The sequence below is a fragment of the Apodemus sylvaticus genome, chromosome 5 (genome assembly GCF_947179515.1).
Source record: "Apodemus sylvaticus chromosome 5, mApoSyl1.1, whole genome shotgun sequence".
NCBI classification, from domain to species: domain Eukaryota; kingdom Metazoa; phylum Chordata; class Mammalia; order Rodentia; family Muridae; genus Apodemus; species Apodemus sylvaticus.
In genome coordinates, this window is record NC_067476.1 from 78,796,942 (window position 1) to 78,813,394 (window position 16,453).

At 36.5% G+C, this 16,453-nt stretch overlaps 1 protein-coding gene across 1 annotated transcript; it reads left to right on the top strand.

Moving 5' to 3' along the window:
* The first annotated feature begins 1,499 nt into the window (after positions 1-1,499).
* LOC127684865 (vomeronasal type-1 receptor 90-like) lies at positions 1,500-6,741 on the top strand. Its single transcript, XM_052181663.1, has 2 exons — positions 1,500-1,586; positions 5,980-6,741. Exons 1-2 carry the CDS (start codon positions 1,500-1,502, stop codon positions 6,739-6,741), a joined length of 849 nt encoding a protein of 282 aa, XP_052037623.1.
* The last annotated feature ends 9,712 nt before the right edge of the window (positions 6,742-16,453 follow it).

Here is a 16,453-nt window from a genome sequence, read left to right on the forward strand (position 1 = left end):
AATTTATGCTTCGCATCTAATTTCCCCTTTATTTAAAGAAAGTAGGTTCCTTTGAATGAGGTAGTCTATGCAACTTAAATAGTAACTTTATTTCATTGGAGGAGGCACTAAAAATCTGTTAGCAATAAAAGAGGGGGGAAAAAAGATGTACCCAGAAGTGTAACATAAGGATTTAGGTTGTGGCTCTGTGTCAGGGTATATGCCTATTCAGTATAAAAAGTAACAGACCCAAATTCTCCTTGACTGGTCCCATTATAAAACAAAGAGCATCCCTACTTAGCATACACCACTGTGCTTACTGACAAGCAAAATTAGGGAATCTTTTAAAGTTCTATATCCAACCTAATTCTAAAATTGCATTCTAGATTGATTTACCTTCTATATTTGCATGACAAACTCTATTTAGCTAAGACAGATTACTTAATTTCTAATAAATCAGATATATATTTATAAACCTTATTTTCAAAGATTAAGAATTCAAAGTGTTGGAGAGTTTGGGGAGAGTATAAGAGACATATAGAAAAATTGAATATTTTCAGTATACTGTAGTATTAAGGTAAAGTGTGTGAGGAAAAGTAAAACTAGGAGACTACAATTGTGTATCTCACATACAAGACGCTGAAGTGTTTTGTCAATAGCTACAATCATTCCCCAAGTTCCTCCTAAAAAGTGTTAAAATTCATATTGAGAACAAACCCAATGTAGCATTAGTGAAAGGAAGAAAAATCATATATTAAATAAAAAAAGACAGTTAACATATGGTTGGGAAATATGGCTATATATGGATATATATCATATAATAGATATATGCTAAATAATTTCCTGCCAATGTTCCTCTAAAATAAATTAGATACTATTTGACATTTCAGAGAACATATTTTTCCATCAGTGGTATTTATTTTATTAAAATACATTTTAATAATCTAGTAGGAAAACCCTCAGTGCTCCATGGTATAGTTTTTTTGAACTGTTTTATTTACTTACATTCTAAATATTGTCCACACATATTTAAAGAATAAAATGTTTCCAAAATAAGTAGAAAAATCAAAGCTTCTTAGTTCATAAAGATTGGGCCTTGCTTTATCTCTATGGCCAACACATTTTACAACCAAGCAAAGGTTTTCCACACATACCATAGTTTTGTGAGACTTGAGAAACTGTTTTTGCTGTAAGGTGGTGTTCAGGGCCTATAAAAAGAAGATGTCAATAGAGAATTAGATTTATAAGAAATTTATCAAGGGAAAAAGCCTCTGAAGGGCCATGTGGGAAGGAAAAAGGAAAATCATAGATTTGTTTGCCCACAATGCAGATCTGGCATCTGTGAAAGAAGGGAAGAACTTCCGCTGCTGTGCTGCTGAGAGCATTCCAGTAGGCTCTGGGGCAGCCCAAGGGAGAAAGGACCTTGGAGATTAGTGAGGATGCTTTTAGGCAGAATGAAGACCTTCTCCCATTCTCTTTAATGAAGCAGCTCTCTTACACACTTCAAGTTCAATGATTCGATGGAAAAATCCATGAGATCCTGTGACTTGGAAATGATATCAGGAGAAGATACAAAAACTGCTGCCTTAGCAAGGAACAGTGTGCTGGTGAGTTTCTCTCTGCTTCTTTGAAGGAAGATCTGAGTGGTGTATTCCATAGCAGCTACAATCGAGAACTCATGGTGCATGGCACAGTTCTGTTACTCAGAAGAAATTAATAAATACATGACCTTTCTAGTATCTGCAGTTGTTATCCCAAGGCAAAAAGTTTGATAACTTATAACTTTTTCTGTCACTTGAAACATCTCCTGCCTACAGGAGAGTTGGGGACTTACCAAAACTTTATTCTGAATGTTAGAAATATCTAGAAATAAAAAAAACATTTTCATCTATATTTGAAGCATATGTTAAGTTGTACTTAAAATAAGGTAAGGAATAAGTAGGATTACAAGGTATATCACTTAGGAGCTACAAAAAGTCCTCTGTTTTTGTAGTATATTAACAGCAGCCCTAATTTTGCCACCATGGACAAATGAGCTCTATCAAAATGATTCTTGACTACATAAGAAGCCTAAGTACTTGATGGAAGTTGATATTATTTTTAATTATATTTTATTTATTTACATCCCATATATTGCCCACCTCTAGTGTCCTCCTGACAGATTTTCTCCCACATTCCCCTCTGCTTTTGCCTTAGAGAGGGCAACTCTCCACTCCCCTGCCCCAGGTATACTCCCCTTTTTGGAGCATCAAGTCTCTACAGGATTAGGCACATCCTTTCAGACTGAGGTCAGATATGGCAGCCCTCTGCTTTATATATGCCAGGGCTTAAGACAAGCCCCTGTATGCTCTTTGATTGGTGGTTTAGTCTCTGGGAGCTCTCAGAGGTCCTGGCTAGTCGACAATATTTGTTTTTCTATGAGGTTACCATCTTGAAGGCCTTCGATCCTTTGCCTAATCTTCCATAGCAGTCCCTGAACTCCATCAAATGATTGCCTATGGGTATCTGCATCTGTCTTAGTCAGCTGTTGGATAGGGCCTCTCAGAGGAATGCGGTGTTAGGCTCCTTGCTGCAAGCACAGCTTAGCAGCATTTGTTTATCTGTAGGTATCTCCATATATCTTAGTCGGCAGCTGATATATTTACTGTGATCTTGCTGTGGTCCCCAGGAAAAGGATTTCTCTTTTGGATAGTACACTGAATCTATCTTTGAAAATGCAAGATTACAACACTACTAGATGGGCTATACAAAGAAGTAAGTGCCAAGTAAGTCAAGTAGAAAGCCACAGAATTTTTCCAGGTCCCATAGTGAAATATATTATTGGGTATGATATATTTGGTGTCTAGTGCAAGGTTCCCCATCACTATATTATCTACAAACATGAGCAGACTTATAGAGAACTTCTTAGGAGTTTAGTAGTATTCTTTAAACTATATAGTCTTGATGAAAAAGATGAGTTACAACTTGTGTGGCCTCCTAGAGATTAAAAAGTAGCCTTCTGAGCATCATTTAAATTTATATGATGATGGCCATTGCATCATTCCCATTCCTTTGTGCTATTTTATCTATTTCTTTTCTACTTTGCAAGGTATGACCATTTATATTTGGTCTGGCCTGAAAGGAGTTGCCACCCCCAAGCCTATGTACCCATCCCTCTGGTTATCCCTATGATATTGTAAATAATATCCTTAGGAAATATTCCCAAGTAGAAATATCTAATGATGCATTCTAAATTCATTAGCCTAGTGTCCCTGGAAATATTACTGTAGGTGTTTTGATCTGGCTCTAGATTATATACATTAGGTAGGTTCTAAAGCAGAGTTAAAGAAAATACAAACTAAATGGAGAGAAACTTGAAGCAATCCCACTGAAATCAGGGACCAGACAAGGCTGCCCCCTTTCTCCTTATCTTTTCAATATTGTACTTGAGGTACTAGCTCGGGCAATTCGACAACATAAGGAGGTCAACGGGATACAAATTGGAAAGGAAGAAGTCAAACTATCATTATTTGCAGACGACATGATCGTCTACCTAAGTGACCCAAAGAACTCCACTAGAGAGCTCCTACAGCTGATAAACAACTTCAGCAAAGTGGCAGATTATAAAGTCAACTCAAGCAAATCAGTGGCCTTCCTATACTCAAAGGATAAGCAGGCTGAGAAAGAAATTAGGGAAATGACCCCCTTCACAATAGCCACAAACAGTATAAAGTATCTTGGGGTGACTCTTACCAAACATGTGAAAGATCTGTATGACAAGAACTTCAAGACTCTGAAGAAGGAAATGGAAGAAGACCTCAAAAAATGGGAAAACCTCCCATGCTCATGGATCGGCAGAATCAATATAGTTAAAATGGCCATTTTGCCTAAAGCACTATACAGATTCAATGCAATACCCATCAAAATCCCAACTCAATTCTTCACAGAGCTAGAAAGAGCAATTATCAAATTCATCTGGAACAACAAAAAACCCAGGATAGCTAAAACTATTCTCAGCAACAAAAGGAAATCTGGGGGAATCAGTATCCCTGACCTCAAGCAATACTACAGAGCAATAGTGTTAAAAACTGCATGGTATTGGTACAGTGACAGACAGGAGGATCAATGGAACAGGATTGAAGATCCAGAAATGAACCCACACACCTATGGCCACTTGATCCTCGACAAAGAGGCTGAAAACATCCAATGGAAAAAAGATAGCCTTTTCAACAAATGGTGCTGGTTCAACTGGAGGTCAGCATGCAGAAGAATGCGAATTGATCCATCCTTGTCTCCTTGTACTAAGCTCAAATCCAAATGGATCAAGGACCTCCACATAAAGCCAGACACTCTGAAGCTAATAGAAAAAAAACTGGGGAAGACCCTTGAGGACATCGGTACAGGGAGAAAGTTTCTGAACAGAACACCAATAGCGTATGCTCTAAGAGCAAGAATTGACAAATGGGACCTCATAAAATTACAAAGTTTCTGTAAGGCAAAGGACACCATCAAGAGGACAAATCGGCAACCAACAAATTGGGAAAAGATCTTCACCAATCCTACATCAGATAGAGGGCTAATATCCAATATATATAAAGAACTCAAGAAGTTAGACTCCAGAAAACCAAACAACCCTATTAAAAAATGGGGTACAGAGTTAAACAAAGAATTCTCACCTGAAGAACTTCGGATGGCGGAGAAGCATCTTAAAAAATGCTCAACTTCATTAGTCATTAGGGAAATGCAAATCAAAACAACCCTAAGATTTCATCTTACACCAGTCAGAATGGCTAAGATTAAAAATTCAGGAGACAGCAGGTGTTGGAGAGGGTGTGGAGAAAGAGGAACACTCCTCCACTGCTGGTGGGGTTGCAAATTGGTACAACCACTCTGGAAATCAGTCTGGCGGTTCCTCCGAAAACTGGGCACCTTACTTCCAGAAGATCCTGCTATACCACTCCTGGGCATATACCCAGAACACTCCCCACCATGTAATAAGGATACATGTTCTACTATGTTCATAGCAGCCCTATTTGTAATTGCCAGATGCTGGAAAGAACCCAGGTATCCCTCAACAGAAGAGTGGATGCAAAAAATGTGGTATATCTACACAATGGAGTACTATTCAGCCATTAGAAACAATGAATTCATGAAATTCTTAGGCAAATGGATGGAGCTAGAGAATATCATACTAAGTGAGGTAACCCAGACTCAAAAGGTGAATCATGGTATGCACTCACTAATAAGTGGATATTAACCTAGAAAACTGGAATACCCAAAACATAATCCACACATCAAATGAGGTACAAGAAGAAAGGAGGAGTGGCCCCTGGTTCTGGAAAGACTCAGTGAAACAGTATTCAGCAAAACCAGAACGGGGAAATGGGAAGGGGTGGGTGGGAGGACAGGGGAAGAGAAGGGGGCTTGCGGGACTTTCGGGGAGTGGGGGGGCTAGAAAAGGGGAAATCATTTGAAATGTAAATAAATTATATCGAATAAAAAAAAAAGATGACATAGTTCAAAAAAAAAAAAAAAAAAAGAAAATACAGTTGAGAATTCATGGATTATTTATCAGGTTTAGCACAAACCTCAGACAATTCACCTTGATGTGTAAGCCTAGTTATTGAACTAGAAGATTAGGTGGCAACCGTTCTGCTCTTGATACCTGTGGCCTTAAGGAGACTGGGCTCTCTACCTCATCTTCCTGCCCAGTGGAAGTAATTGCGGGATGGTCTTCATTTCTTTCAAACAATGATGGGTTCAGGTTAGACTGTAAATCTAAACTCCCCATCCTAACTATGGATCCTCATTTCATGTTTTAGAATTTAGAATTTTTTCTATTTAAGATTTAGAATGCATTAGCACAAAAATCTCTGCCAGACAACAACATTTAGATTTTCAAGACCATTTTGTTTTTTATTGCTAACTGTTGTACTTTACTTCACTTATATATGACATTATGAATCAGGGACTAAGGGACTCTGTACTCTGCCAAGGAGGCCCACCAACTTTCACACTTAGCTTTTGTATTCCCCCCCCCTTTTTTTGAATGTTTGGCTTACAGATTTATTCATGTCATTGAACATCATGAATGACTTCATATGTAAGGCAACTTCTTACATAAACAGGATGATGAGAGGCCTTTCTATCTGTATCACCTGCCTTCTGAGTGTGGTCCAGGCTGTCATGATCAGTCCCAGTGCCTCACTTTTGGCAAAATTTAAACATAATCTAAAAAAATACATGATCTATTCTTTCTCCTATTTTTGGTCTTTCAATTTGTCATTCAGCAGTAACCGGATCTTCTATGTTGTTGCTTATACCAATGTGAGTGACACCAACCAGGTGAAGGTCACTAAATACTGCTCACTCTTTCCCATGACCTACAGAATCCAGGGATTGATTTTAACAATGACAACCTTAGACATATTCCTCATAGGACTCATGCTGACCATGAGTACATACATGGTGATTGTCTTATTCAGACATCAGAGGCAATGCAAACATCTTCATAACATCAATCACCTGAGAGCATCCCCGGAGAAAAGAGCCACCCAGACCATTTTGCTGCTGGTGTTTTTCTTTGTGGTCACATACTGGGTGTACTTCATCATCTCGTCCACCTCACTTCTGTTATGGATGTACCACCCAGTCATCCTGACTATTCAAAAGTTTGTGATGAAAGCTTATCCCACAATTACTCCTTTGGTACAAATCAGTTCTGATAACCAAATAAACATTATGCCAAAAATAGGCAAAAAATTATGCTACTTGATTTTTTAAAAGGGATATTTTTCTTATTTAAAAGCAATATGCCTATTTTATTTATATGTATTAGTTTTGGGCTGGCATGGATGCATGTATGCATTCCTGGTATTCACAGAGGTCAGAAGAGGTCATGGGGTCCCCTGGATCTGGAGGTTCACATTGTTATAAGGTGCCATGCTGGTGCAGCACCAATAATTTTTTTCCCTTAAAAAACAGATTTTTCTTAAACTGTTTAATAGTTCAAGTAGCAAAGCAAGATTCTTCATACAACTTACAATGAATATAGAAAATAAAAAAATATTCTTGGTCAGTGTTCTTGTTGCAGTTTGAATGAGATGCCCTGTTCCTCAATAAGCCTTGGGCATTTGCGTACTTGGTTACCAGTTGATTATAGGCTGGGAAGAACGAGTTGTGGTCTTGTTGGGAAAAGTTTATCACTGTGGAAGGGATGGAGATTTCAAAAAACTCCTGCAATCCCTAGTGCATAATTTGCATCTGGGTAGTGGGTCTGATTAGTGAGGTCTCAGCTGTTTCTGCCACTATGCCTTCACTCTGTCTTAATGGAAATTAACCCTTTGGAACTATAAACCTCATTAAATGCTTTCTTTTATAAGTTATTTTGGTAACAGTGTGTTTTATCACAGAAATAAAAAGTGACTAATGCAGTTCTATTCGATGTTAAGTTCCTTCACACTCACTGGGTCTTGAAATTTTATCTTTTTATCTACCTTATAAGAGCAGTTTTTGAGCAAGAAATATAATTTTTGATGTTTGCAAAAGCTAAGACCAAAATGGAATTTCACGTAGATGGACGAACCTATAAGTGACAAAGAGTAAAGTACCAGAGAGAGATTTCAAAGCCACTAACTGGATTTGACTTGGTAAAGAGAAGGAATAACTATAAAATAGAAAGGGTCTCAGAAATAAAGCTGCACTAAAAGCATACAGTAAGACATATGGTGAAGCATGGTATAGAAATGGCTTGTCCGAAGAGGTGGGAATTGGGCACAAGTGGTGTAGTTCTGACACACCCAGAGTGTTGAGTCATTGGCTTAAAGATGACCTGGAAGTATCAGTGAGAACACTGTAGCTGATCTAAAGGTGAGGGATCTGGGCTAGGGTTTCTTTCATAGGAAAGTCCAAGTTATACACTTCCAGGAAATTCAACACACTGGGATAATAAAAGAAAGCATTCATTATAATCTAAAATAGATGAGATCCAATTCACCTTCCCTAGATCAGGAATGTCAATGTTTCTTGATAAATATGAAATTGTGTTTCTTCCCTTATAATCCAAATATAACTTCATCCTATATTTTAAAGTCTTGGTGGAAAATATGCAAAAGTTCTCAGCATAGTGGCTGGAAATAGCAAGTTGTTTTTAGTGTCAATTATACCCCTACCATTTTCTTAAATTCTTCTTGACTTCAGTCAATCATAATTTATTTGTATTTGAACGTAGGTATAAATTTGGTGCACACAAAATATAAATTCAGGGAAAGTATGTAAGGTTCACTTTTTGCTGTTACCACTTAGAAGACTTAGCTTGTTCTAATAAAATAAATGAAATCAATAAGCCTAAAAATTGAGGTTTTAACAATTAGTGTTCAAAATTATTATTTATTTAGTTAGTTAGTTATTATTTATACTAAATTAGCACTGATTAATTGATAATCAATATGTCTCTGAACTAACAAAAGTTATTTTAATCAGCCAAGGGAATTTTTTTGACTGCATGTGTGTGTATGTGTGTGTGTGTTTGTGAGTGTGTGTGTGCCTGTGTATATGTTTGAGTGTATATGTATAATATTATATAAAAATATAAAGAAGATATAAACACATAAACATATGTATCTGCCATGCGCCAAAGGCCAATATTTTATTAGGTTTGGCATATTTGTTGCCTTGCATAAACACCCTCATCATAATATTGCCTGTTAGCAAGGTCAGTTCAGTAGAGAACTTAGCAATTTGATGTTCTTCTTAGTATATTCTTGGTAACGTAAGGGGAATACAACATGTGGGGCTTCCTAAGGATAACAAAGAATTATATGAAGCACTACATAAACTTACTAATAATTTCTATTCCAGTATTTCTGTCATGATATTCTATTTTTATTATTTCTTTTATTGATTTTGCAAGATATGGCCATATTTTGGGACTGTGCATTGAAAGGCAAACACGCCAGTGCTTTTACTTACTCTCCATGGTGCTTTGCAAGATATTAAAACCGCATGTATATTGAGCATATGTTTTTGTACAAGCTATTAAATTATGATATTCACATAGCATATTTATAGACTGAGTTTTTAGGTATGGTAAAACTATCTTCTTAGTTTCTTGGATCACAGAACTCAATTACTTTTACAAAACATATGGAGATTATTTGTGACTTCAATGTCACTGTTTTATTTCTTTTGGAAAAGGAATTAGAAAGTTTGAGAAAGAAATAAGATTATGTTTTCTTTAGGGGATTGTACTATGTAAAATATAGACATACACTTAGTTGGTTAGATTAGTGGACTAGCCTAACTAATCACTTGCATGTTGTTGTAAATAGGAATCATTAGGTGTGGATTTGAAATTGAAATTCACATAGATATAGTAGGAATAAACAAGATAATGGGTTTTATGCAAAAAAATTGTTTCAAAAACTTGATCTCTGTCTTGTTGATATACAAGGATTTCTTTTTTCATAAATTTATTTATTCACTTTACATCCCAATCAATGCCCACATCCTTCCACCCCCAACCCCCAACAACCCCTACCACCTCCTCCCATCTCCTCTGCTCTTCTCCTCTGAGAAGGGGGAGGTCCCTCCTGGGTATCATTCCACCCTGGTGCTTCAAGTCAATTTAAGACTAGGCACCTTCTCCCACTGAGGCCAGTAGCCCAATTAGAGGAATAGTCAGGCAATAGAGAGTAACTGCTTCAGTTGTTGAGCGACCTTCATGAAGACAAATTGTACATCTTCTACATATTTGTGCAAAGGTAGGGAAGAGGGGTGGCACTAGGTCAGGCTGTGTATCTGTGCATGCTCTTTAGTTGGTTGTTCAGTCCTTGAGAGCCCCCAAATGTGCAGGTTAGTTGACTCGATTGGTCTTTCTGTAGAGTTCCTAACTCCTCCGTGTCCCTCAATCCATTTCCCAACTCTTCCATGAGACTTCCCAAGTTCTGTCTAATGTTTAGCAGTGAATATCTGCATCTGTTTTGGTCATCTTCTTGGTGGAGCCTCACAGGGGACAGTTATGCTGGCTCCTATGTTAAGCATAACAGAGCATCATTACTAGTGTCAGGACTTGGTTCTTGCCCATGGAATTGGTCTGAATCTGGGCCAGTCATCAGTCAGTCATTCCCTCAATCATTGCTCCATCTTTGTCCCTACACTTCTAGGAAGGACAAATTCTGGGTTGAAGATTTTGTGGGTGGATTGCTGTCCTTATCCCTCCACTTGCAGTCCTGCCTGGCTACAGGAGTTGGCCACTACAGGCTTCATCTCACTGCCAGGAGTCTCAAATAGAGTCACCCTCATAGGCTCCCTGGATCCTCCACTATCCCATTATAAACAGGACTCCACCATCACAAGTCCTGGAGGGGACTGACCATCCCTTGCACCTTACCTCCTCCTTGATGATTTCATTTCACTTTCTGGACCAGCTCTCCACAGAAATGCCTACATCTGATCTCCACTCCAAGTTCCCCTCCCCATTTCCTTTCCCAATCAGTTTCCTCCATCCATCCACCTCGGAATGTTATTGTATTTCCCCTTCTGAGTAAGATTCAAGCATCTTCCCTTGGACATGGCTCAAGATTTTGGTTGTTGCTCATACAGACAGAATATAGATAACTGCTCCTGATGCTCAGAAACATTGTCCAAATGTGCATGTGACAATTCTGACATTGATAACAGGATATTTCATGGCATGATTATCTAGAAATAGAGTATATGGATTAAAGAATACATGTGAATCTAGATTTAACTGAATGTGACACACGTGGAGGAGCAGCTTGGGGTCAGCAGCACATTAAAACTAAGAGTCTAGAACTCAAGAAGCAAGAGTTTAGGTGTGGATGCCCTTGTAGAAACTACAGGAGCAGCTGCTGAATCAGAGACTTCAAGATGAGTTCACTAATACAGGAAAAAATGTAGCAAAGCTTAATGAGAGTTGAGTTCACATGAGATGGAAAGTAGTACAGAACAGAATCAACAGGCCCGGAGACTGCAGCCAGCATGTGAGGTAGAGGATGTGATAGTGAAGTGGGGAGGGTGACCATGGATGTGAGTGGCTAATGGCTTGTGGAATTGAAGTTAATATGACTTGTGTAAGTCTATAAACTCCAAAATTAAATTGTTGTATAGGTCATCCAGACTGATATTGAGGTAAAATTGAATGGTGGTGGAATGGGGCATAGGCAGAGGGACTCTTTAGCTGGATTCTTTTCTGGGAGTGTGAAATGACCAGAAGTCCATTAATACACCATGTTTGGGTTTCTGGTGGCATACTGTGTCCTCTAATCACATTAAAAGCCATAAAAGGATTAATTTCATGAAAACTTAAGGAATTATGGTTTGGAAAGATTAATAAAGAGCCAGGATGGTACCAAAATCAAAACAAACCAAAACCAAAACCAAAATCAAACAAACACAATAAAAACAACAGCAACAAAACAAACAAAGCAAAACAAGACAAATATTCTATGCTTTCTAGCGTCTGGGGAGTGTGAGAAGAAAATATTCTTTCTAGCCTCGATTTAGTTCATGTAAATGACATTCCATAACCAGGATGAAGCATGTTGTCTATGCAAGTCACTCTGACAGGAACAGCACCCTCCAAGTTCACCCAGAATCATTATAGGCTAGGAAAACTGTCCAGAGTATAGACTGAGTTCTTACTACATGCAGTACACAAGTCTTTTCCTTTGTATTGTAAATAGTTTATTTTCTCATACTGTGCATCTTGATTACTTTTTTCCCTCCCTCTGCTCCTCCCCGGGTCCTTTCCATCTTCCCTCCCATCACTGTCTACTACATTTCTGACTTTCATTAGAAAAGTACTGGCTTCTAAGGTATAACAACAATACATAAAAAAATATAATAACATATTGTGAATTCCATCACATAAAAGTTGGACAAGACAATCTAAAGAATATAATGAAAAGAGCCCAAGAGAAGGCACAAGAATCAGAGACCCACTCATTCATATACTCATTCATATACTCATTCATATACTCATTCATATACTCATTCATATACTCATTCATATACTCATTCATGTCCTCATTCATATACTCACTCATGTACTCATTCATATACTCATTCATGTACTCATTCATATACTTATTCATACACTTATTCATGTACTCGTTCATATACTCATTCATGTACTCATTCATGTACTCATTCATATACTCAGTAGTCCCATGAAATGATACAACAATCTGAAAGCTATAATACACATACAGAAGACCTGTTGCAGAATAGTGTAGGCCCAGTGCTTACTGCTTCATTCTCTGTAAGTTTATAAGAGCTTAGCTTAGTTAATTTTGAGGACCTTGCTCTTGTTCTCCTGGTGTCCTCTCTTCCCTCTGTCTCATCACACTTTTTGTCTCCTCTTCCATGGGTTCATTGAGGGATTTGTTAGAAACATTCCATTTAGAGCTGTGAGATATAAAATGATTTCATATATAATTACTCTAATGATTCTTGTCTCTAGGTGAGTAGTAATTAATTCATAAATACTGAGAATATTCTAATGCTTATAGTTAAAGTTTTCCACAGAAGATAACTCTTTAAGCATGCTTTAGCAGTTCAAAATAGTACCTTAATATAGGCTTTTAATTAAAGATGTGATTTAATTTATATTATTTTCCAAAGAGGTTACCATGATATCCAGGGGAACATTATTCTATTGAAGGATAGCAACGGTGGGGTTGCAAATTAGTACAACCACTCTGGAAATCAGTCTGGCAGTTCCTCAGAAAACTGGGCATGTCACTTCTGAAAGATCCTGCTATACCACTCCTGGGCATATACCCAGAGGATTCCTCAGCATGTAATAAGGATATATGCTCCACTATGTTCATAGCAGCCCTATTTATAATAGCCAGAAGCTGGAAAGAACCCAGGTATCCCTCAACAGAAGAATGGATGCAAAAAATGTGGTATATATACACAATGGAATACTATTCAGCCATTAGAACGATGAATTCATGAAATTCTTAGGCAAATGAATGGAGCTGGAGAACATCATACTAAGTGAAGTAACCCAGTCTCAAAAGATCAATCATGGTATGCACTCACTAATAAGTGGATATTAGCCTGGAAAACTGGAATACCCAAAACATAATCCACAGATCAAATGAGGTACAAGAAGAACGGAGGAGTGGCTTCTAGTTCTGGAAAGACTCAGTGTAGCAGTATAGGGCAAAACCAGAACGGGGAAGTGGGAAGGGGTGGGTGGGAGAACAGAGGGAGGGAAGGGGACTTATGTGACTTTCTAGGAGTGGGGGACCAGAAAAGGGGAAATCATTTGAAATATAATTAAAAAATATATCGAATAAATTTTTTAAAAAAAGGAAAGTGATTTACATTTGAACAGATGTTTTTATTTGAAGTATTGGCTCTTCTTCATCCATTTTAATACTCATGCTTATTGAGGCTAAGAATATACACAGGCTTAGTTAATGGAGACAGTAAACAAAGATTAAACCATGCAGGATTGGCAGTTCAGAAGCAGGATTATATAATCATGCAAAAATCAATCAAACCAAAATATTAAAGCAAGAGATGGTTTTATTTGGAAAATAGTAGAAAACATCCTTAATGAACAGCTTAGTCTCCATCTTGAAGTATTTTCTAGACCTGGCAAAAATTAGACATTAAGACTTATATTTTATTATAAGAGCAGTGCATCCTTTCTGTTCATGAAGCCATAAAATAAGTTCAAGTCCAAATTAAGCAAGCATTCCATGAACTGATGAGAGAAAATATGAATAATATCTCCAAATTATGTAGTCTCTAGCATAGTAAAGTAAATGTAGTAAAGGGTTTAAGAATTTGTGATTGTTTCAAATATGAATTGATATTTTTTTATTCAGCCCATTCTTACTTTCAATAGTCATAGGCTTTTTACTTAGCATCATTTTCTGTTTGAATCCTTACAATCTTAATTTTGAACAATAATGGCAATGTTAAAAAAATATAATATTGGTGTTCAAAGGGAGATATCTATTTATGAGTGATTCAAGTATACAAACTGAATTACTTTTACAATGGGCTAGGATTAATCATCATTGTGTTATACCAGTATTTTCTTTGAACTTAATTATTATTAATTGGGATCAATTTTTTAACTTAAAAAAAACCATAAATTTATTACACCCCTGTTCCTGGCTCATTACTCTTTTCAATACTGCCACTTAAGATAAAATGGTTCATCAAACAATAGTGATTTAATCATAAATATGTCCAATAGTATACCATTAACATTGAAGGCTCAACAGACTCAGAACATTTCTCAGCATTCTTTATCTTCAATGACATACATCATGGCTGGAGACTTTGCCACTTCATTAAACAATAATTATCCATTAATAAGTTTTATTTAGGCCACACACATACTTACAGTCCTGCAAATTCCTATATATTAAGAGAAAAATTCATATTTCTTATCTTTAGAATCAGATGATAATAGTCATGCCTATTCAGAAAGTGAAGTAATAATTCCATAGAATGATTATATAACTTTTATATAGCTAAACATTGATGAGAAATGCATTTTTCTTCATCTTTAAAATATTTTTCTAAATTTTATAGAAATTTATAGAAATATTGTTTGACAGATATTGTTTTTAGTTTCTTTAAAATAGAATGTGGGAGAATTTCACTATTGCCTATCAAACTTTATTTCCAGTATTCTTGCAACAAACTCATGGAAACCAAATGACTTATTCACGATTTAAAATAAAAGGGGAGAAACACATTAGTAACTAGTTATGCCTCTAACGTGACTTTTTCCTACTCTACACTTGCATTTCTTTTACTTGAACATCTCTTCTAACTCTTTTTCATCCCAGGTATTTCTTCCACTGAAGCTGAGATGAGAATAAGGGACTCTTTTTATTGTGAAGATAGCATTAATAATGGAAAACATTGATTCAATCAATATTGTATTAATGTCAATATACAAATCATTCCAGTTGTCTCAGTGTAGCATCATAATTCAGTTTTCTTGTAGTTCATTGACTGTTTTTATAAATGAGAAAATGGAGTCTCAGAGATGTCAGCAACGAATCATAGCCGATTTGATATTACAACTAACAAGGTGAGGCAGGAAATTGCTTTCCAGCATGACAATTTATTTTTACTCTCATCTTTGTTCATTTATTAATCTTATATTCAAATGAATTCTCCCTTAGGTTCAACATGCCTTTTACATGTTATTTTTAATGTAACTTCATTTTTTGATTACTTGTCTTTTGAAATTAACCACTGACTTTGAACACTAACAGTGGATGTCACTTCTGTGTGAGTTTTCCTATTGTGATTTCTCTTTGGCTCTGCTTATATGTTTCAGTTTTATGGCAATATTTCAGGCCTAGAGAGAGCCAGAACTGTCTGTGGTTCAAACACCAACCCCAGTGACAGGGCAAGTCTATGATTTACCATCTGCAGCCCACGCAGCAACAGGAGGATCAGTTGGACTGTGAGCCTATGGAGACATGTACAAAACCTATTTTCACACATGATTTACGACACTTGGAGCAGACAACTGATAGTTTCTCCGAGGCCGTAGACTAGATGATTTTAGATCAGGGAAGGATGGTGTCTCGCAATCTATTCCTATAGCTAACTCTCTCTACTTGCTGTCTCCAGGTTTATAGACTCAGCGAGGGAAATATTGCCAGCTTCAGAATAAACAGAAGTTGCTAAGAAAGATAGACCCATATGCCTCTCATAAATTAAATGTTAGGATTACATATCCCAGTAGTATAGATGTGTCAAAAAAAGCATCAGATATTACTTGTGTGAAATAACATTTCTTGTTATAGTTTAAATATGCCAGACTGGGAACTTTTCTTTAACTGTTAATTTCTGTTTTATCGTTACTTTTAAGAAGCATCATAGAATAACATCTACTTAATGTATAGATAATAAGTCAGGAACATAAATGACATTTTTATCTATGAAATTGGTGTAAGGTGTGTAAGTGTGGGAAAGAAATAATTTTTTATGATCTCCTCATAACTGACATTGCCCCACTTGATCACAAAATATATGAAAAAGAACAAATATCATCATTTTAAAACTCGATTCCTTATTGTTATCATCATTTTGATACAGACTTGTATTTACTTGTAGGATCAAAGAATATATCAATTTGTTATCTTGCAGATTTCTACAGAAGAGAGAAGTGGTCATGCATTTTTTGAAAGGTGCCAGGAATCTTGATACTTTATAATTTATAAAGTAACTTGGATATGTCTATATATGAGTGCTAATAGAAATGCTCAAAATGAGGATACTTGTGCAAATAGATATTTTCACTTCTGGTCTTTGAATCAAATATAAAAATCACAATTTACTATTTGAATTGGAATATGTTATTTATTAAAAGTTGTGTGATAAAATTTCAGAGTGTAATTTTTATCTCAAGCACGTGTATTAAAATGCTACTTATGGCAAATTTTTCCATTTTCTGAGGTCTTCTTCCATTTCCTTCTTC

Coding starts and splice junctions, on each gene's coding strand:
- LOC127684865 (XM_052181663.1), top strand. CDS start 1,500: ATGGAAAAATCCATGAGATCCTGTGACTTGGAAATGATATCAGGAGAA. Junction 1,587..5,979: donor TAGCAAGGAACAGTGTGCTG/GTGAGTTTCTCT, acceptor TTTCACACTTAG/CTTTTGTATTCCCCCCCCCT.